This window comes from Oncorhynchus mykiss, chromosome 15 (assembly GCF_057628025.1).
Source record: "Oncorhynchus mykiss isolate SJ-2025 chromosome 15, ASM5762802v1, whole genome shotgun sequence".
NCBI classification, from domain to species: Eukaryota; Metazoa; Chordata; class Actinopteri; order Salmoniformes; family Salmonidae; genus Oncorhynchus; species Oncorhynchus mykiss.
In genome coordinates, this window is record NC_143036.1 from 74,798,530 (window position 1) to 74,822,500 (window position 23,971).

The following is a 23,971-nucleotide window of genomic DNA, read 5'->3' on the forward strand; positions in this document are numbered from 1 at the left end:
ATCTGCCAGTCGACCAGACTCTTCCAGATCTGCCAGTCGACCAGACTCTTCCAGATCTGCCAGTCGACCAGACTCTTCCAGATCTGCCAGTCGACCAGACTCTTCCAGATCTGCCAGTCGACCAGACTCTTCCAGATCTGCCAGTCGACCAGACTCTTCCAGATCTGCCAGTCGACCAGACTCTTCCAGATCTGCCAGTCAGCCAGGATCTGCCGAAACCACCAGCCAGCCAGGTAGATTCATCAACCTGCCTGAGCTTCCTCTCACTCCTGAGCTTCCTCTCACTCCTGAGCTTCCTCTCACTCCTGAGCTTCCCCTCAGTCCCGAGCTGCCTCAGTCCCGAGCTGCCCCTCAGTCCCGATCTGCTCCTCAGTCCAGTGGGGTTCTGGGTGAGGACTACTAGGCCATGGTCGGCGGCGAGGGTGGACTATCCAGGGACGCGAGGAGAAGGGACTAAGACATTGATTGAGTGGGGTCCACGTCCCGCGCCGGAGCCGCCACCATGGACAGACGCCCACCCGGACCCTCCCTATTGTTTTGAGGTGCGTTCGGGAGTCCGCACCTTAGGGGGGGGGTTCTGTCACACCCTGGTCAAAGTATTTTGTGTTTATCTTTATTTATTTGGTCAGGCCAGGGTGTGGCATGGGTTTTTGTATGTGGTGTGTATTTATGGGGATTGTAGCTAGTGGGGTGTTCTAGCTAAGTCTATGGCTGTCTGAAGTGGTTCTCAATCAGAGGCAGGTGTTTATCGTTGTCTCTGATTGGGAACCATATTTAGGCAGCCATATTCTTTGAGTTTGTCGTGGGTGGTTGTCCTTTGTGTCCTGATGTCATTGTTCTGTGTTAGGTTACACAAGTATAGGCTGTTTCGGTTTTCGTTAAGTTTATTGTTTTGGTAGTGTTTGTGTTTAGTGTGTCACTTCATTAAACATGGATTGCAATAGACACGCCGCATTTTGGTCCGACTCTCCTTCTCACCAAGAAAACCGTTACTGTGTGTGTGTGTGTGTGAGTGTGTGTGTGTGTAAGCGCAAGATACTATGCGTGTGTTTTTGTGTGATTGATTGAGTGAGTGGGTGTATGTTTGCAAATATCTCTCTAAGATGCAGGGCAGAGTACAGGTGGGCAGGTATGGATGACTCTTCAGCAGTCTGATGGTCTGGTGATAGAAGCTGTTTCAGAGTCTGTTGGTCTGAGATCTGATGCTCCTGGAACATCTGCCACACTGTAGCAGAATGAACACTCCGTGGCTGAGGTCCCTAATGATCAGGGATACACATTAACTCAGCACTCGGATTAAAAGTTATCATTTAATACATACAGAGGGATCTGCACTTTATTAGCAAAAAGTAATCATATGAGTTTGCTTTACAGAACTATTTATTTAGCAGTTTTACAGCTAACTGGTTTAAAAGAGAATTTTATGATTGTGTAAAAGAGAACATTACAGTTTGATTATGTTCCTGCTGGCCAATTAGCAGTTTTAAAGCTAATTTCCAGCAATTCTAAACATTTTCCCAAGACTAATGCCATGTTACTATGATATCAGAGTGAGAGTGACTAACAAAATCAATTAGGGGCCCCTGGAGGTCAGGGCCCCTGGAGGTCAGGCTCCCTGGAGGTCAGGCTCCCCTGGAGGTCAGGCTCCCCTGGAGGTTAGGGCCCCTGGAGGTCAGGGCTCCCTGGAGGTCAGGCTCCCTGGAGGTCAGGCCCCCTGGAGGTCAGGGCCCCCTGGAGGTCAGGGCCCTTGGAGGTCAGGGCCCTTGGGCTTACTCTGTGTGCTCGGTCAGTATTTCGGCCATGATTACTACAAGTGTAGGTAGCTGGCGCGACTAACCAGATGTATTTAAGTGACATGGACTAATTTAGTGACGGTCAGTGAGTGACATGGACTAATTTAGTGACGGTCAGTGAGTGACATGGACTAATTTAGTGACGGTCAGTGAGTGACATGGACTAATTTAGTGACGGTCAGTGAGTGACATGGACTAATTTAGTGACGGTCAGTGAGTGACATGGACTAATTTAGTGACGGTCAGTGAGTGACATGGACTAATTTAGTGACGGTCAGTGAGTGACATGGACTAATTTAGTGACGGTCAGTGAGTGACATGGACTAATTTAGTGACGGTCAGTGAGTGACATGGACTAATTTAGTGACGGTCAGTGAGTGACATGGACTAATTTAGTGACGGTCAGTGAGTGACATGGACTAATTTAGTGACGGTCAGTGAGTGACATGGACTAATTTAGTGACGGTCAGTGAGTGACATGGACTAATTTAGTGACGGTCAGTGAGTGACATGGACTGATTTAGTGACGGTCAGTGAGTGACATGGACTAATTTAGTGACGGTCAGTGAGTGACATGGACTAATTTAGTGACGGTCAGTGAGTGACATGGACTAATTTAGTGACGGTCAGTGAGTGACATGGACTAATTTAGTGACGGTCAGTGAGTGACATGGACTAATTTAGTGACGGTCAGTGAGTGACATGGACTAATTTAGTGACGGTCAGTGAGTGACATGGACTAATTTAGTGACGGTCAGTGAGTGACATGGACTAATTTAGTGACGGTCAGTGAGTGACATGGACTGATTTAGTGACGGTCAGTGAGTGACATGGACTAATTTAGTGACGGTCAGTGAGTGACATGGACTGATTTAGTGACGGTCAGTGAGTGACATGGACTAATTTAGTGACGGTCAGTGAGTGACATATAGAGAAAACATGTCAAGAGGAAAACTAATGATGCACAAATAAGTTTCAAAATGGCACCTTGTCTGACTGTAATTTGAGACCCGAGTTCCCCCACAAAATGTAAAGAAATCATACGGTATGTAATTACGGCGATGCCGGTGTCCCGTTGGGCTGGCGATCGAGGGCGATGCAGTTGCCGTACCAGGCGGTGATGCAACCCGACAGAATGCTCTCAGCGGTGCATCTGTAGAAGTTTGTGAGGGTCTTAGGGGCCATTGCAAATTTCATTAGCCGTGAGGTTGAAGAGGCGCTGTTGTGCCTCCTTCACCACAATGTGATGAGACCATGTCAAGGTCCTCTGTGATGTCAACGCTGAGGAACTTGGAAGGTTTTGACCTTTCCCACTGCAGCCCTGTCGATAGAGATGTGGGCGTGCTCTTCCTTCTGTCTCCTGTAGTCCAAAATCTGCTCCTTGGTTTTGTCGACGTTGAGGGAGAGGTTATTGTCCTTTCACCTCTCCACCAGGGCTCTAACCTCTAACCCTGTAGGCTGTGCCGTCGTTGTTGGTGATCACTACCACTGTCGTGTCGATAGCAAACCTTGATCGTTCAGTTCCAATCTTACATCCAATACCTGGCATAGAAAGTTATTGACTGATTTAGTTACCCAGTCGTGGGTGAACAGGGAGAACAGGAGGGGGGTGAGCCCACGCCCCCGCGTGGCAGAGGTGTTGTTGCCTACCACCAAGGGTCGGTCCCGTCAGGAAATCCAGGATCCAGTTGCACATGGAGGAGTTCAGAACCAGGGCCTGAGCTCAGTGACGAGCTTGGAGGGTTTACTATGGTGTTGAAGGCTGAGTTGTAGTCAATGAGCAGTATTCAGGTATTCACATAGGTATTCACATAGGTATTCCTCTTGTCCAGGTGGGCAGCGTGGAGATAATTTTGGACGCTGTTCAAGTTGTGTCGGGTAAGGTGGAGCTGATTATGGTCCTTGACTCTTAAAGCACTTCATGATGACAGAGGTGAAGCTACAGGGTGATCGTCATTTGGTTCAGTCAGCTTGTTTAGGCACAGGAACAATGGGGGGCATATTGAAACATGTGGGGCCAGCGGACTGGGATAGGGAGAGATTGAATATGTTCGTGAACACTCCTGCCAGAAGATCTGCTCTTAGGACGCGGCTCTGGATGCCATCTGAGCCGGCAGCCTTGCGAGAGTTTACACGCTTGAAAGATTTACTCAAGAACCCACAATCCTCTTGGGCCTGCGTTGGTGGTCGGTGTGGTTTTTCTCGAAGCATGCAAAATAAAATATTTTTCCCAGCAAACCAGGAACATTCCCAGAACATTAGCTAAGATTCCATTAGGTTCTAGTTTGGGTTTTATCTAACATCAGGATAATAACATCCCAAAAACATTGAGAGAATGCACATCAAATTCCTGATTGACCATACTGCCATGGCTATATAGTGAAAAAAAATAAGATGGCTTCCCTCGTGGAACAGACGAAAACAAACCTGGTTTGGGAACCAAACATTGCAGCTTCAAACCCAACATGTGCAGATTGTCAACATATGACGTGTATAAAATATAATTGTGATTGTATGGTTACATTTAAATACTGTTGAAATGTTCTGTGAATGAAATGAGAATGCCATGTGTCTCTATATCATCTACAAGGAGGTCATCAAATGTGAATTGTCATTAAATCTGGAGAGAAACTTCATGGGGACGTATTCCAATCTGATTTAATTTGCATGCGGACAATGATGTGGTGATATTAGGTAAAGCTTATATATATAATATATATTTTCTAAACATTCTTGAAATGTTCAGAGGACCTCCAAGAAAACGTAAAAGGTAGATTTCGTGAACACACTGTAAATGGAATATTATGTTTCACCTGAAACACATATGCTATGAACTTCTTACAACATTAAGGGAATGTTATGTTTCACCTGAAACATATATCAAATCACAGTACACAGTACAATCAGAACTACATAGTACAATCAGAACTACATAGTACAATCAGAACTACACAGTACAATCAGAACTACATAGTACAATCAGAACTACACAGTACAATCAGAACTACACAGTACAATCAGAACTACACAGTACAATCAGAACTACATAGTACAATCAGAACTACACAGTGCAATCAGAACTACACAGTACAATCAGAACTACACAGTACAATCAGAACTACATAGTACAATCAGAACTACACAGTACAATCAGAACTACATAGTACAATCAGAACTACATAGTACAATCAGAACTACATAGTACAATCAGAACTACACAGTACAATCAGAACTACATAGTACAATCAGAACTACATAGTACAATCAGAACTACATAGTACAATCAGAACTACATAGTACAATCAGAACTACACAGTACAATCAGAACTACACAGTACAATCAGAACTACACAGTACAATCAGAACTACACAGTACAATCAGAACTACATAGTACAATCAGAACTACATAGTACAATCAGAACTACATAGTACAATCAGAACTACACAGTACAATCAGAACTACACAGTACAATCAGAACTACACAGTACAATCAGAACTACATAGTACAATCAGAACTACACAGTACAATCAGAACTACACAGTACAATCAGAACTACATAGTACAATCAGAACTACATAGTACAATCAGAACTACATAGTACAATCAGAACTACACAGTACAATCAGAACTACACAGTACAATCAGAACTACACAGTACAATCAGAACTACACAGTACAATCAGAAATATACTGTGCAAATCAGAAAAATCAGAATACACTGAATGGACAAAACCTGCTCTTTCCATGACATAGACTGACCAGGTGAATCCAGGTGAAAGATATGATCCCTTATTGATGTTACCTGTTAAATCCACTTCAATCAGTGTAGATGAAGGGGAGGAGACAGGTTAAAGAAGGAGTGTTAAGCCTTGAGACAACTGAGACTTGGATTGTGTATGTGTGCCATTCCGAGGGTGAATGGGCAAGACAACATATTTAAGCGCCTTTGAACGGGGTCCCGGTTTGTGTCAAGAACTGCAACGCTGCTGGGTTTTCCACGCTCAACAGTTTGCTGTGTGTATCGAGAATGGTCCACCACCCAAAGGACATCCAGCCAACCTGACACAACTGTGGGAAGCATTGTAGTCAACATGGGGCCAGCATCCCTGTGGAACGCCTTCGACACTTTGTAGAGTCCATGCCCAGAGGTTTGAGGCTGATCTGGGGGCGAAAGGTGGTGCAACTCAATATTAGAAAGGTGTTCCTAATGTTTTGTACACTCAGGGTATATTTTAAATATAACCTACGTTACTGTATTTACAACCCTCTTTACAGTACCACCAGAAATATACAACATTTCAAAACATATTTCAAATAAATGCACATTAACATATTTACAACTTTTAACATTTCATCGTTTTTGTAAGATCCTCTCAGATTCCACTGTCCTTCGTGAAACACGGTATGTGGCTTTGAAGCGCAGGTACGACTCCAGACACCTGATAGCCACATCATCCACCTCAGGGTCAAACTTGTTAGCGATGAGGTGGTGATGTTGTAGGAGCCACCTGAGATCTCCAGCCCCGTAGACACAAATGGACCTCCTGTAGACACCCGAGCAGGGTGGATATGGGGCTCCGTTCCTCACATCTCCTTCCAGGGAACGCCACTTCACAATGCGCGCAATGGCGTTCATGTCTGATTCATGGTACTTGATGTGCGGAGGGTTAGATCCTGGCACAGAGGGCATGCGCTGCAGGGTGGCCCACAGGTGTTCATCAGGACTATAGGTGTCCTTCTCCCACTCCAACAGCGCCCGGACCTCCTGAGACTTCATCACGTGACGGACAAAGGCCCTGGACACCAGGAAGTAGGCGTTGCCAGAAAACATGGGGGTGCTGATTGGAGGAGGGCTCTTCCTAACGTTCGTCTTGACCACCATGTTGCTGGTGATTTTGTGGTGAAACTGCCATCTGCTGTTTTTATAGTCGTCGGTGGTCTCTGACTCCATGCTGTTCCTCCCGTTCTGCAGCTTGAGGGCCTGAACCATCTCAGCGTTGGTCTTAATGGGGAAGTCTGTTCCACAGGTGTTGATCAGGTACCTCCACTGGACAGGTGACTTCAGGAGATCCTCCATACAGTTCAGATCGGCCTGCACTCTGGACCAGGAGGCGTATACTACACTCTCTAACTTACTGGCCACAAACACATTAGTCAGACAGGACACGATAGCCCTCACTGCCGTCCTGAAGGCCTCCGAGGACTTCTGGTCGATGTGGACGCAGTACACGTTCTGAGGAGTGTACAGGGCACGCAGAAGCCGCTCAAACATCTCAATCTTGTCGTGGATGACCATGGAGTAGGCGATGGGGAACTCCTTCTCCTCCTGACTGAGAGGAACGGTGATGAACTCTCTTTCTGTGACGTACCTCTGACAGTCCTGAGTCACGTTGTGGTAGAAGGCCTCTGACAGCAGCTGCTGTTTCTTCATGGTCTTCAGCAGGACGCTGAGCTGCTTCCTCTCCAGACCCTCCAGGTCTCCCTGGATGATGGCTGAGCAGGCCGGCAAGTCGGCAGCGTAGTCCGGGGGCAGGAGGTCCAGAACGGGGAGAGGACTCCTGTCAGAGCCCGGCGGGCGTCTGAGAGCGGCCCACAGGAGCAGAGGGACGGATCCACTCAGGAGGACCAGAGATAAGTTCTTGAAGAATCTCTGAGACCTGGACAACCGAACAGAAGCCATGACTAGTCCGTATTATCGCTCTATGTCCGGGTTCTCCTCAAAGAATGTAAGAGTTGCACTACGCCACCTTGTGGACTGGTTGCGCCACTGTCATTTAAAAAAAAACATTATTTATAATCATTTAAGGCCTGTTACCACACCCAAATGGAGTATTTCTTTGCTTTAGATTGCAGGAAACGTCCTCCATCCCGCTGTACTCAGTAGCACCTCTTTGTTAAAAAAAGATCCCTGGGAGAACCCTGTATGTGGTATTGCCTTTGTGGTATTAGTATCTACCAACACCACAGCTGAGGAGGAGGAGTTGCACACTGCTGGGCAACAGAAAGATGTGTCTCACCAGCACCTCACAGCTCAAATAAATGACACACACCTCTCACACACCTCTGTTTAAAAGGAAGAGGTGTAATCATTAACTCTAGTGGGCGTTGTCTGTGGGCATGGTGTAAACACTCTAGTGAGCGTGGCCTTTCTGTAAACACTAGTGGGCGTGGCCTTTCTGTAAGCACTCTAGTGGGTGTGGCCTTTCTTCAAACACTAGTGGGTGTGGCCTTTCTGTAAACACTAGTGGGCGTGGCCTTTCTGTAAGCACTCTATGGGCGTGGCCTTTCTGTAAACACTCTAGTGGGCGTGGCCTTTCTGTAAGCACTCTATGGGCGTGGCCTTTCTGTAAACACTCTAGTGGGCGTGGCCTTTCTGTAAACACTCTAGTAGGCGTGGCCTTTCTGTAAACACTATGGGTGTGGCAATTCTGTAAACACTATGGGCGTGGCCTTTCTGTAAACACTCTAGTGGGCGTGGCCTTTCTGTAAACACTAGTGGGCGTGGCCTTTCTGTAAACACTATGGGTGTGGCCTTTCTGTAAACACTCTAGTGGGCGTGGCCTTTCTGTAAACACTATGAGTGTGGCCTTTCTGTAAACACTCTAGTGGGCGTGGCCTTTCTGTAAACACTATGAGCGTGGCCTTTCTGTAAACACTATGAGCGTGGCCTTTCTGTAAACACTATGGGCGTGGCCTTTCTGTAAACACTCTAGTGGCCGTGGCCTTTCTGTAAACACTAGTGGGCGTGGCCTTTCTGTAAACACTATGGGTGTGGCCTTTCTGTAAACACTAGTGGGCGTGGCCTTTCTGTAAACACTATGGGTGTGGCCTTTCTGTAAACACTCTAGTGGGCGTGACCTTTCTGTAAACACTAGTGGGCGTGGCCTTTCTGTAAACACTAGTGGGCATGGCCTTTCTGTAAACACTATGGGTGTGGCCTTTCTGTAAACACTATGGGCGTGGCCTTTCTGTAAACACTAGTGGGCGTGGCCTTTCTGTAAACACTATGGGCGTGGCCTTTCTGTAAACACTGGGCGTGGCCTTTCTGTAAACATTAGTGGGCGTGGCCTTTCTGCAAACATTAGTGGGCGTGGCCTTTCTGTAAACACTAGTGGGCGTGGCAGACCAGGGAGGTAAAGCTCTGTAGCAGCCTTGGTATGGTTGCCCCTGTAGGTGGCTTGTTTCCTGGTCAGCATTGTGACACATTTTATTTTAATTCAACTAGGCAAGTCAGTTAAGAACAAATTCTCACGTTAAACAGCTGTCTGTCCTCTAGGGCATGTTCTGTTATAATCTCCACCCGGCATAGCCAGAAGAGGACTGGCTACCCCACATAGCCTGGTTCCTCTCTAGGTTTCTTCCTAGGTTTTGGCCTTTCTAGGGAGTTTTTCCTAGCCACCGTGCTTCTACACCTGCATTGCTTGGTGTTTGGGGTATCAGACTAGGTTTCTGTACAGCATTTTGAGATATCAGCTGATGTACGAAGGGCTATATAAATACATTTGATTTGATTTGATTTAGCTTTGAGGCGTGGGTCAAAGCAGCCTCATAAACGTGTTGAGTCAGACGTTCACCTTGCCGTACACAGTTGAAATATCTAGCCCATACATTTTGAAATATCTAGCCCATACAGTTTGAAATATCTAGCCCATACATTTTGAAATATCTAGCCCATACATTTTGAAATATCTCGCCCATACATTTAGAAATATCTAGCCCATACAGTTTGAAATATCTCGGCCATACATTTTGAAATATCTAGCCCATACATTTTGAAATATCTAGCCCATACATTTTGAAATATCTAGCCCATACAGTTTGAAATATCTAGCCCATACATTTTGAAATATCTAGCCCATACATTTAGAAATATCTAGCCCATACAGTTTGAAATATCTCGGCCATACATTTTGAAATATCTAGCCCATACATTTTGAAATATCTAGCCCATACATTTTGAAATATCTAGCCCATACAGTTTGAAATATCTCGGCCATACATTTTGAAATATCTAGCCCATACAGTTTGAAATATCTCGCCCATACATTTTGAAATATCTAGCCCATACATTTTGAAATATCTAGCCCATACATTTTGAAATATCTAGCCCATACATTTTGAAATATCTAGCCCATACATTTTGAAATATCTAGCCCATACATTTTGAAATATCTAGCCCATACATTTTGCACACAATATTTTATATACAGGAGGTTTTTAAAGGACCATGGAAGAAAAAAATGTCACACTACTGTCGTTGTCACAGTCCTATTGACTAACATGGTAGACCTCATATTACCAGACCACAACAACATCCCACAGCTGCTTTGACCATTCAGTCAGATAGGCACACTATTTAAATATTGAAATCATTTGACTTCCGTTCCATGAAATCCTTCAACATTTAACAATGTCACCTTTATCCACACATATCACGTCCTGGTGTGGTGCAGAGGAACAGGGTTTATACAGGTGTACAGGGGTTAAACATGGTGTTTTATCACGTCCTGGTGTGGTGCAGAGGAACAGGGTTTATACAGGTGTACAGGGGTTAAACATGGTGTTTTATCACGTCCTGGTGTGGTGCAGAGGAACAGGGTTTATACAGGTGTACAGGGGTTAAACATGGTGTTTTATCACGTCCTGGTGTGGTGCAGAGGAACAGGGTTAGATGACAGCTGTCAGGGGTTAAACATGGTGTTTTATCACGTCCTGGTGTGGTGCAGAGGAACAGGGTTTATACAGGTGTACAGGGGTTAAACATGGTGTTTTATCACGTCCTGGTGTGGTGCAGAGGAACAGGGTTTATACAGGTGTACAGGGGTTAAACAAGGTGTTTTATCACGTCCTGGTGTGGTGCAGAGGAACAGGGTTTGTACAGGTGTACAGGGGTTAAACATGGTGTTTTATCACGTCCTGGTGTGGTGCAGAGGAACAGGGTTTGTACAGGTGTACAGGGGTTAAACATGGTGTTTTATCACGTCCTGGTGTGGTGCAGAGGAACAGGGTTTATACAGGTGTACAGGGGTTAAACAAGGTGTTTTATCACGTCCTGGTGTGGTGCAGAGGAACAGGGTTTATACAGGTGTACAGGGGTTAAACATGGTGTTTTATCACGTCCTGGTGTGGTGCAGAGGAACAGGGTTTGTACAGGTGTACAGGGGTTAAACATGGTGTTTTATCACGTCCTGGTGTGGTGCAGAGGAACAGGGTTTATACAGGTGTACAGGGGTTAAACATGGTGTTTTATCACGTCCTGGTGTGGTGCAGAGGAACAGGGTTTATACAGGTGTACAGGGGTTAAACATGATGTTTTATCACGTCCTGGTGTGGTGCAGAGGAACAGGGTTTATACAGGTGTACAGGGGTTAAACATGGTGTTTTATCACGTCCTGGTGTGGTGCAGAGGAACAGGGTTTATACAGGTGTACAGGGGTTAAACATGGTGTTTTATCACGTCCTGGTGTGGTGCAGAGGAACAGGGTTTATACAGGTGTACAGGGGTTAAACATGGTGTTTTATCACGTCCTGGTGTGGTGCAGAGGAACAGGGTTTATACAGGTGTACAGGGGTTAAACATGGTGTTTTATCACGTCCTGGTGTGGTGCAGAGGAACAGGGTTTATACAGGTGTACAGGGGTTAAACATGGTGTTTTATCACGTCCTGGTGTGGTGCAGAGGAACAGGGTTTATACAGGTGTACAGGGGTTAAACATGGTGTTTTATCACGTCCTGGTGTGGTGCAGAGGAACAGGGTTTATACAGGTGTACAGGGGTTAAACATGGTGTTTTATCACGTCCTGGTGTGGTGCAGAGGAACAGGGTTTGTACAGGTGTACAGGGGTTAAACATGGTGTTTTATCACGTCCTGGTGTGGTGCAGAGGAACAGGGTTTATACAGGTGTACAGGGGTTAAACATGGTGTTTTATCACGTCCTGGTGTGGTGCAGAGGAACAGGGTTTATACAGGTGTACAGGGGTTAAACATGGTGTTTTATCACGTCCTGGTGTGGTGCAGAGGAACAGGGTTTATACAGGTGTACAGGGGTTAAACATGGTGTTTTATCACGTCCTGGTGTGGTGCAGAGGAACAGGGTTTGTACAGGTGTACAGGGGTTAAACATGGTGTTTTATCACGTCCTGGTGTGGTGCAGAGGAACAGGGTTTATACAGGTGTACAGGGGTTAAACATGGTGTTTTATCACGTCCTGGTGTGGTGCAGAGGAACAGGGTTTATACAGGTGTACAGGGGTTAAACATGGTGTTTTATCACGTCCTGGTGTGGTGCAGAGGAACAGGGTTTATACAGGTGTACAGGGGTTAAACATGGTGTTTTATCACGTCCTGGTGTGGTGCAGAGGAACAGGGTTTATACAGGTGTACAGGGGTTAAACATGGTGTTTTATCACGTCCTGGTGTGGTGCAGAGGAACAGGGTTTATACAGGTGTACAGGGGTTAAACATGGTGTTTTATCACGTCCTGGTGTGGTGCAGAGGAACAGGGTTTATACAGGTGTACAGGGGTTAAACATGGTGTTTTATCACGTCCTGGTGTGGTGCAGAGGAACAGGGTTTATACAGGTGTACAGGGGTTAAACATGGTGTTTTATCACGTCCTGGTGTGGTGCAGAGGAACAGGGTTTATACAGGTGTACAGGGGTTAAACATGGTGTTTTATCACGTCCTGGTGTGGTGCAGAGGAACAGGGTTTATACAGGTGTACAGGGGTTAAACATGGTGTTTTATCACGTCCTGGTGTGGTGCAGAGGAACAGGGTTTATACAGGTGTACAGGGGTTAAACATGGTGTTTTATCACGTCCTGGTGTGGTGCAGAGGAACAGGGTTTATACAGGTGTACAGGGGTTAAACATGGTGTTTTATCACGTCCTGGTGTGGTGCAGAGGAACAGGGTTTATACAGGTGTACAGGGGTTAAACATGGTGTTTTATCACGTCCTGGTTGCAGGTTAATATCCATGACAAACATCCTGGACTCATTTTCCAACTCGTACAGCAAACACAGCCAGGTCTGAAAGGCAGAGTTGAGGCTGAGATGAATTTTTATCAAATGTGTTAATGATTGATGTTGAACATCTGTGTTATGGCGCTCCATTGATGTCAGATAGCTACATTATTTGAATATTGAAATAATTGAGTCCTTGTACATGTCATCTGTTTCCACCCGTCCAGAGCCATGTTTTTTAGAGAGTTTAGGTCAACTTTTAGAACTTAGAATGTTGTTATAATTCTAGACATTCCGTTTGATAGCGTGGATGTATGAAGGACTCATGGAATGGCAGGAAAATGATTTCCTATTTTATTTACAATTTTCTTTGAACACCAGTGTTGAACCTCCATTGACATCAAATAGGTAGTTAATATTAAAATCCTTTAAAATGTTATAATCTCACCTGTATGCTCATGTACTCCTCTACAAACAGGCAGACAGACAGGCACACAAGGTTGAGTAAAAATAGATCTATGGATCTGAATACAACATACAATGTCCTCTTAGATGGGTGACTGTTCTGGACAGGCTCCGAGTAACATTTTGGTGTCCAAAGCCCTCTGTGAACTCCGTAGGATCCCATGCATTATAATGGCACAAAGCCCTCTGTGAACTCTGTAGGATCCCATGCATTATAATGGCACAAAGCCCTCTGTGAACTCCGTAGGATCCCATGCATTATAATGGCACAACGCCCTCTGTGAACTCTGTAGGATCCCATGCATTATAATGGCACAAAGCCCTCTGTGAACTCCGTAGGATCCCATGCATTATAATGGTACAAAGCCCTCTGTGAACTCCGTAGGATCCCATGCCTTATAATGGCACAAAGCCCTCTGTGGACACCGTAGGATCCCATGCATTATAATGGCACAAAGCCCTCTGTGAACTCCGTAGGATCCCATGCATTATAATGGCACGAAGTCTCTCTCCGTTTCCACCCTCTCAGCGGAGCGGACTTGAAGTGTCAAGGTTTCAGAACCCCACATTTGCATAGGAGGTGACGTGTCACATTTTCTGGCCTAAAGACGGGTTAGTTGACAACGTTATAAAAACACGAGATCGCCAGCTTGTATTCCTGGTCCAACGCTCTTCCCACTAGGCTACCCTGCCGACCCAATGAGGCCCCGCTGGTCCAACGCTCTTACCACTAGGCTACCCTGCCGACCCAATGAGGCCCCGCTCGTCCAACGCTCTTACCACTAGGCTACCCTGCCGCCCCAATGAGGCCCCGCTGGTCCAACGCTCTTACCACTAGGCTACCCTGCTGCCCCAATGAGGCCCCGCTGGTCCAACGCTCTTACCACTAGGCTACCCTGCCGCCCCAATGAGGCCCCGCTGGTCCAACGCTCTTACCACTAGGCTACCTCCCCGCCCCAATGAGGCCCCCCTGGTCCAACGCTCTTACCACTAGGCTACCCTGCCGCCCCAATGAGGCCCCGCTGGTCCAACGCTCTTACCACTAGGCTACCCTGCCGCCCCAATGAGGCCCCGCTGGTCCAACGCTCTTACCACTAGGCTACCCTGCTGCCCCAATGAGGCCCCGCTGGTCCAACGCTCTTACCACTAGGCTACCCTGCCGCCCCAATGAGGTCCCCCTGGTCCAACGCTCTTACCACTAGGCTACCCCCCCGCCCCAATGAGGGCCCGCTGGTTCGTTCAGCCCTTCCTATGTGGAAAATAAATGGGGAAAGAATGGAATTTAGGAATAAATGCTGAAAATAAGGTCTGAGTTTAACAAAGGCTGAGGAGATCTTATACGGTTTGTTCTATGAGATAATAGCAGTCAGTTAACACGACCTTTATGAATTATGAAGCTTGTGACATGATCTCTTGGAGATTATCTCGTAGAACAAAAGATCTAAGCCTGTGAACCAAAGACCTTAGTTTAGGCGTTTATCCCAAACCCCCCCCCCCCCCCCAAAAACACCATTCGTTTCCCCATAGCCTTTGTCCAACGAGCCACGGCGGAGTTAGTGCCTACAAAAAGACGCCATGACTGTGGCTCTCCATGGGGCAGAAGTCCGTGTGTTGTGATTCTGTTCGGCCAGATAGCTAGTAAAATTGACAAGAAGCTGCCGTGTGGGGAATCGTACTGTAGGTGGCTCGTTTCGTCTCGTTTCGGGCTGGTTTCATCTTGTTCTTGACACCATGTCTCCTGTTGTCTGATGTCACGTCTATGCTAATAGAAAGGGTTGAGGGATGGAGAGAGAGAGGGAAAGAAAGCAGTGAGAGAAGGCAGTAGGCCGAAATTACAAGCTGTAACTGAGGCAGGAAGAACTACAAGCTCTAACTGAGGCAGGAAGAACTACAAACTGTAACTGAGGCAGGAAGAACTACAAACTGTAACTGAGACAGGAAGAACTACAAACTGTAACTGAGACAGGAAGAACTACAAACTGTAACTGAGTCAGGAAGAACTACAAACTGTAACTGAGACAGGAAGAACTACAAACTGTAACTGAGGCAGGAAGAACTACAAACTGTAACTGAGACAGGAAGAACTACAAACTGTAACTGATATCAAAGGCAGGAAGAACTACAAACTGTAACTGAGGCAGGAAAAACTACAAACTGTAACTGAGGCAGGAAGAACTACAAACTGTAACTGAGGCAGGAAGAACTACAAACTGTAACTGAGGCAGGAAGAACTACAAACTGGAAATGAGGCAGGAAGAACTACAAACTGTAACTGATATCAAAGGCAGGAAGAGCTGCCCACTAGTATACCATATACCGGGGTATTTCGAAATACTGACGGTATGTGCGTGCTACACCACTGCTTATAAGTTGAGTATAACTATGTGTTAAATAAATGATATGCAGATCAGGGCTCCAGCCATGCATTTGATTTGCTAAGTGGCTAAATGTCAAGATCAAACTTCTTGGTTACAGCAGAGATATTCAACCCCCTCCTGGATCAAGCGCCCCTTGTGTATAATTGCTCTAATAACGTAAACCGTGGTATGGTACAGAAACGGTATGATGGTATGAACATCTCTCTTCCCGCTCTCTCCCCCCTCTCTCTCTGCTCTCTTTCCTCTCTCTCCTCTCTCCCCACCCTCTCCCCCCTCTCTCTCTCCTCTCCCCTCTCTACCCCCCCTCCCCCCCCCCCCTCTCTCTCCTCAGCACCTCCAGATGACGGTGCAGGCCCTGCAGGATGAGCTGAGGACTCAGAGAGATCTGAATCAGTTGTTCCAGCAGGACTGTAGTGGAGGGAGACCTGGAGAACCTCTGTCATTCGAACCCACTGAGGAGAACTTCCACAGGCTCCAAGCTGAACACCAGAGACAGGTGAGGTCTAGTTTCAGAAAGCTGAGTCCTGATCTAGGATCTGTTCATATATAATCTAATTAGCACTCCTATTCAGAGATACTTTCTGGATAAGGGCCCAGGTCTTTTAATTTAAAAAAACGAGTTTGTCCATTTAAGTTTACACAGAATGGAAATGTGTCTTTGGCCCTCTGGTTTACAGTGAAAGGTTAAAAACAGATAGAAAACACACAGTGAACATTTACATGTCAGTTCATCAGAGTCGTATTTAGGATTCTGTACTTTATACAACATCATGTTGTTCACACTATTTCATTTGTCAGAAGGCATAATAATAATACACTATTCCATTTGTCAGAAGGCATAATAATAATAATACACTATTCCATTTGTCAGAAGGCATAATAATAATACACTATTTCATTTGTCAGAAGGCATAATAATAATACACTATTCCATTCCATTTGTCAGAAGGCATAATAATAATACACTATTCCATTCCATTTGTCAGAAGGCATAATAATAATACACTATTCCATTTGTCAGAAGGCATAATAATAATACACTATTCCATTCCATTTGTCAGAAGGCATAATAATAATACACTATTCCATTCCATTTGTCAGAAGGCATAATAATAATACACTATTCCATTTGTCAGAAGGCATAATAATAATAATACACTATTCCATTCCATTTGTCAGAAGGCATAATAATAATACACTATTCCATTTGTCAGAAGGCATAATAATAATAATACACTATTCCATTCCATTTGTCAGAAGGCATAATAATAATACACTATTCCATTTGTCAGAAGGCATAATAATAATACACTATTCCATTCCATTTGTCAGAAGGCATAATAATATTACACTATTCCATTCCATTTGTCAGAAGGCATAATAATAATAATACACTATTCCATTCCATTTGTCAGAAGGCATAATAATATTACACTATTCCATTCCATTTGTCAGAAGGCATAATAATAATAATACACTATTCCATTCCATTTGTCAGAAGGCATAATAATAATACACTATTCCATTTGTCAGAAGGCATAATAATAATAATACACTATTCCATTCCATTTGTCAGAAGGCATAATAATATTACACTATTCCATTTGTCAGAAGGCATAATAATAATAATACACTATTCCATTTGTCAGAAGGCATAATAATAATAATACACTATTCCATTCCATTTGTCAGAAGGCATAATAATATTACACTATTCCATTTGTCAGAAGGCATAATAATAATACACTATTCCATTTGTCAGAAGGCATAATAATAATACACTATTCCATTCCATTTGTCAGAAGGCATAATAATATTACACTATTCCATTCCATTTGTCAGAAGGCATAATAATATTACACTATTCCATTTGTCAGAAGGCATAATAATAATAATACACTATTCCATTCCATTTGTCAGAAGGCATAATAATATTACACTATTCCATTTCATTTGTCAGAAGGCATAATAATAATACACTATTCCATTCCATTTGTCAGAAGGCATAATAATAATACACTATTCCATTTGTCAGAAGGCATAATAATAATAATACACTATTCCATTCCATTTGTCAGAAGGCATAATAATAATACACTATTCCATTCCATTTGTCAGAAGGCATAATAATATTACACTATTCCATTTCATTTGTCAGAAGGAATAATAATAATACACTATTCCATTCCATTTGTCAGAAGGCATAATAATAATACACTATTCCATTCCATTTGTCAGAAGGCATAATAATAATACACTATTCCATTTGTCAGAAGGCATAATAATAATACACTATTCCATTCCATTTGTCAGAAGGCATAATAATAATACACTATTCCATTTGTCAGAAGGCATAATAATAATAATACACTATTTCATTTGTCAGAAGGCATAATAATAATACACCATTTCATTTGTCAGAAGGCATAATAATAATACACTATTCCATTTGTCAGAAGGCATAATAATAATACACTATTCCATTTGTCAGAAGGCATAATAATAATACACTATTCCATTTGTCAGAAGGCATAATAATAATACACTATTCCATTTGTCAGAAGGCATAATAATATTACACTATTCCATTTGTCAGAAGGCATAATAATAATACACTATTCCATTTGTCAGAAGGCATAATAATAATACACTATTCCATTTGTCAGAAGGCATAATAATAATACACTATTCCATTTGTCAGAAGGCATAATAATAATACACTATTCCATTTGTCAGAAGGCATAATAATAATATTACACTATTCCATTTGTCAGAAGGCATAATAATAATACACTATTCCATTTGTCAGAAGGCATAATAATAATAATACACTATTCCATTTGTCAGAAGGCACAATAATAATATTACACTATTCCATTTGTCAGAAGGCATAATAATAATAATACACTATTCCATTCCATTTGTCAGAAGGCATAATAATAATACACTATTCCATTCCATTTGTCAGAAGGCATAATAATATTACACTATTCCATTCCATTTGTCAGAAGGCATAATAATATTACACTATTCCATTCCATTTGTCAGAAGGCATAATAATAATACACTATTCCATTTGTCAGAAGGCATAATAATAATAATACACTATTTCATTTGTCAGAAGGCATAATAATAATACACCATTTCATTTGTCAGAAGGCATAATAATAATACACTATTCCATTTGTCAGAAGGCATAATAATAATACACTATTCCATTTGTCAGAAGGCATAATAATAATAATACACTATTTCATTTGTCAGAAGGCATAATAATAATACACCATTTCATTTGTCAGAAGGCATAATAATAATACACTATTCCATTTGTCAGAAGGCATAATAATAATACACTATTCCATTTGTCAGAAGGCATAATAATAATACACTATTCCATTTGTCAGAAGGCATAATAATAATACACTATTCCATTTGTCAGAAGGCATAATAATATTACACTATTCCATTTGTCAGAAGGCATAATAATAATACACTATTCCATTTGTCAGAAGGCATAATAATAATACACTATTCCATTTGTCAGAAGGCATAATAATAATACACTATTCCATTTGTCAGAAGGCATAATAATAATACACTATTCCATTTGTCAGAAGGCATAATAATAATATTACACTATTCCATTTGTCAGAAGGCATAATAATAATACACTATTCCATTTGTCAGAAGGCATAATAATAATAATACACTATTCCATTTGTCAGAAGGCACAATAATAATATTACACTATTCCATTTGTCAGAAGGCATAATAATAATACACTATTCCATTCCATTTGTCAGAAGGCATAATAATAATAATACACTATTCCATTTGTCAGAAGGCACAATAATAATATTACACTATTCCATTTCATTTGTCAGAAGGCACAATAATAATAATACACTATTCCATTTGTCAGAAGGCATAATAATAATAATACACTATTCCATTTGTCAGAAGGCATAATAATAATACACTATTCCATTCCATTTGTCAGAAGGCATAATAATATTACACTATTCCATTCCATTTGTCAGAAGGCACAATAATAATACACTATTCCATTCCATTTGTCAGAAGGCATAATAATAATACACTATTTCATTTCATTTGTCAGAAGGCATAATAATAATACACTATTCCATTTGTCAGAAGGCACAATAATAATACACTATTCCATTCCATTTGTCAGAAGGCATAATAATAATACACTATTTCATTTCATTTGTCAGAAGGCATAATAATAATACACTATTTCATTCCATTTGTCAGAAGGCATAATAATAATACACTATTCCATTTGTCAGAAGGCATAATAATAATACACTATTCCATTCCATTTGTCAGAAGGCATAATAATATTACACTATTCCATTCCATTTGTCAGAAGGCATAATAATAATACACTATTTCATTCCATTTGTCAGAAGGCATAATAATAATACACTATTTCATTCCATTTGTCAGAAGGCATAATAATAATACACTATTCCATTTGTCAGAAGGCATAATAATAATACACTATTCCATTCCATTTGTCAGAAGGCATAATAATAATACACTATTTCATTCCATTTGTCAGAAGGCATAATAATAATACACTATTCCATTTGTCAGAAGGCATAATAATAATACACTATTCCATTTGTCAGAAGGCATAATAATAATACACTATTCCATTCCATTTGTCAGAAGGCATAATAATAATAATACACTATTCCATTTGTCAGAAGGCATAATAATAATACACTATTCCATTCCATTTGTCAGAAGGCATAATAATAATACACTATTCCATTTGTCAGAAGGCATAATAATATTACACTATTCCATTCCATTTGTCAGAAGGCATAATAATAATACACTATTCCATTTGTCAGAAGGCATAATAATATTACACTATTCCATTCCATTTGTCAGAAGGCATAATAATAATACACTATTCCATTTGTCAGAAGGCATAATAATATTACACTATTCCATTTGTCAGAAGGCATAATAATAATACACTATTCCATTTGTCAGAAGGCATAATAATAATAATACACTATTCCATTTGTCAGAAGGCACAATAATAATATTACACTATTCCATTTGTCAGAAGGCATAATAATAATACACTATTCCATTCCATTTGTCAGAAGGCATAATAATAATAATACACTATTCCATTTGTCAGAAGGCACAATAATAATATTACACTATTCCATTTCATTTGTCAGAAGGCACAATAATAATAATACACTATTCCATTTGTCAGAAGGCATAATAATAATAATACACTATTCCATTTGTCAGAAGGCATAATAATAATACACTATTCCATTCCATTTGTCAGAAGGCATAATAATATTACACTATTCCATTCCATTTGTCAGAAGGCACAATAATAATACACTATTCCATTCCATTTGTCAGAAGGCATAATAATAATACACTATTTCATTTCATTTGTCAGAAGGCATAATAATAATACACTATTCCATTTGTCAGAAGGCACAATAATAATACACTATTCCATTCCATTTGTCAGAAGGCATAATAATAATACACTATTTCATTTCATTTGTCAGAAGGCATAATAATAATACACTATTTCATTCCATTTGTCAGAAGGCATAATAATAATACACTATTCCATTTGTCAGAAGGCATAATAATAATACACTATTCCATTCCATTTGTCAGAAGGCATAATAATATTACACTATTCCATTCCATTTGTCAGAAGGCATAATAATAATACACTATTTCATTCCATTTGTCAGAAGGCATAATAATAATACACTATTCCATTTGTCAGAAGGCATAATAATAATACACTATTCCATTCCATTTGTCAGAAGGCATAATAATAATACACTATTTCATTCCATTTGTCAGAAGGCATAATAATAATACACTATTCCATTTGTCAGAAGGCATAATAATAATACACTATTCCATTTGTCAGAAGGCATAATAATAATACACTATTCCATTCCATTTGTCAGAAGGCATAATAATAATAATACACTATTCCATTTGTCAGAAGGCATAATAATAATACACTATTCCATTCCATTTGTCAGAAGGCATAATAATAATACACTATTCCATTTGTCAGAAGGCATAATAATATTACACTATTCCATTCCATTTGTCAGAAGGCATAATAATAATACACTATTCCATTTGTCAGAAGGCATAATAATATTACACTATTCCATTCCATTTGTCAGAAGGCATAATAATAATACACTATTCCATTTGTCAGAAGGCATAATAATATTACACTATTCCATTCCATTTGTCAGAAGGCATAATAATAATAATACACTATTCCATTTCATTTGTCAGAAGGCATAATAATAATACACTATTCCATTCCATTTGTCAGAAGGCATAATAATAATACACTATTCCATTTGTCAGAAGGCATAATAATAATACACTATTCCATTTGTCAGAAGGCATAATAATAATACAGTATTCCATTTGTCAGAAGGCATAATAATAATACACTATTCCATTTGTCAGAAGGCATAATAATAATACACTATTCCATTTGTCAGAAGGCATAATAATAATACACTATTCCATTCCATTTGTCAGAAGGCATAATAATAATACACTATTCCATTTGTCAGAAGGCATAATAATATTACACTATTCCATTTGTCAGAAGGCATAATAATAATACACTATTCCATTTGTCAGAAGGCATAATAATAATATTACACTATTCCATTTGTCAGAAGGCATAATAATAATAATACACTATTCCATTTGTCAGAAGGCATAATAATAATATTACACTATTCCATTTGTCAGAAGGCATAATAATAATAATACACTATTCCATTTGTCAGAAGGCATAATAATAATATTACACTATTCCATTTGTCAGAAGGCATAATAATAATACACTATTCCATTTGTCAGAAGGCATAATAATAATAATACACTATTCCATTTGTCAGAAGGCATAATAATAATATTACACTATTCCATTTGTCAGAAGGCATAATAATAATACACTATTCCATTTGTCAGAAGGCATAATAATAATATTACACTATTCCATTTGTCAGAAGGCATAATAATAATAATACACTATTCCATTTCATTTGTCAGAAGGCATAATAATAATACACTATTTCATTTGTCAGAAGGCACACTCCTCTGAATAACTTGAGGAATGTAATGCTAATGGACATAAAACAGGACAACAAGTATATAGAACTAACTAACCTCATTTAGAAATATCACTATCACGTCATGTTTCCCCTACGGGTATCAATAAAGTTAATTGAATCGAAAGTGAATTATTGTATATAAATAACGTTTGATTGAATCTGATCTCTAGGCTAACTAAGTTCATTTAGAAATAACACAAACATGCTGAGGAGTAGCTTGGATTCAGGAGTTGACATTTACTGAAAGGAGGTGTGTTGTGTTCTCCCATTAAATTGAATTGAATTGAATTTTAGTATTACGTTTCAGGAGAAGACCCAGATGCAGACACTCTTAAAATAACAAAAGTTTATTACAGATCAGCGGTCAGTAATCCAGATCAGAGTCCATAAGGTACAGAACAGCAGGCAGGCTCAGGGTCAGGGTAGACACAATGGTAAAAACTGGGGAAACTAGAAAACAGGTACTAGAAAATGCACGGCCCCAATGTGTAGGAATAGTTAGGAACTAGAAAAAGATAGGAGCAAGGGGAAAACACTGGTAGACCTGACAAACAAAACAAACTGGCAACAGACAAACAGAGAGCACAGGTATAAATACACTGGGGATAATGGGGAAGATGGGCGACACCTGGAGGGGGGTAGAGACGATCACAAAGACAGGTGAAACAGATCAGGGTGTGACACTTTCCTCTAGGCCAAAGATATTAATGCAGTTGTATTTAGTTTAATCTAACCTCTTGGCCAAGGAAAATACCATTCCGTTGAATTGTATTGAATGTAACCTCTAGGCCTAAGAGATGAATATTGTTTGGTTGAATTGTATTGAATGTAACCTCCAGGCCAAAGAGTTGTTCCTCCTGAGGAAGACGCTGGAGGAGATGGAGTTGAGGATCGACAGTCAGAAACAGACCCTGGGGGCCAGAGACCAGTCCATCAAGAAACTACTGGAGATGCTGCAGAGCAAAGGTATGGAGGGGTTCACACACACACACACACACACACACACACACACACACACACACACACACACACACACACACACACACACACACACACACACACACACACTCTTAAAATAATCACTATGGTGTGTATTCCAGGTCTGTCAGCCAAGGCCTCAGAGGAAGACCATGAGAGGACCAGGAGACTGGCTGAGGCTGAGATGCACATCCACCACCTAGACAGTCT

At 41.3% G+C, this 23,971-nt stretch overlaps 2 protein-coding genes across 5 annotated transcripts in view; one reads left to right on the top strand and one right to left on the bottom strand.

Moving 5' to 3' along the window:
* Positions 1-23,971, top strand: part of LOC110517131 (ELKS/Rab6-interacting/CAST family member 1) — a 538,428-nt gene that overhangs the window by 93,876 nt on the left and 420,581 nt on the right. For all 4 annotated transcript variants that reach the window (XM_090201213.1, XM_090201214.1, XM_090201216.1 and 1 more), the window contains exons 4-6: positions 15,934-16,098; positions 23,623-23,749; positions 23,884-23,971. The exon at positions 23,884-23,971 is cut by the window's right edge and continues 40 nt beyond it. In XM_090201213.1, coding sequence (XP_090057339.1) covers positions 15,934-16,098; positions 23,623-23,749; positions 23,884-23,971 — 380 coding nt within the window. The remainder of the gene's footprint in view (positions 1-15,933; positions 16,099-23,622; positions 23,750-23,883) is intronic.
* Positions 6,062-7,487, bottom strand: LOC118938934 (beta-1,3-galactosyl-O-glycosyl-glycoprotein beta-1,6-N-acetylglucosaminyltransferase 3-like). The gene has a single exon (XM_036945594.2). The coding sequence runs from the start codon at positions 7,474-7,476 to the stop codon at positions 6,148-6,150; it is 1,329 nt and encodes a 442-aa protein (XP_036801489.2). The 5' UTR covers positions 7,477-7,487; the 3' UTR covers positions 6,062-6,147.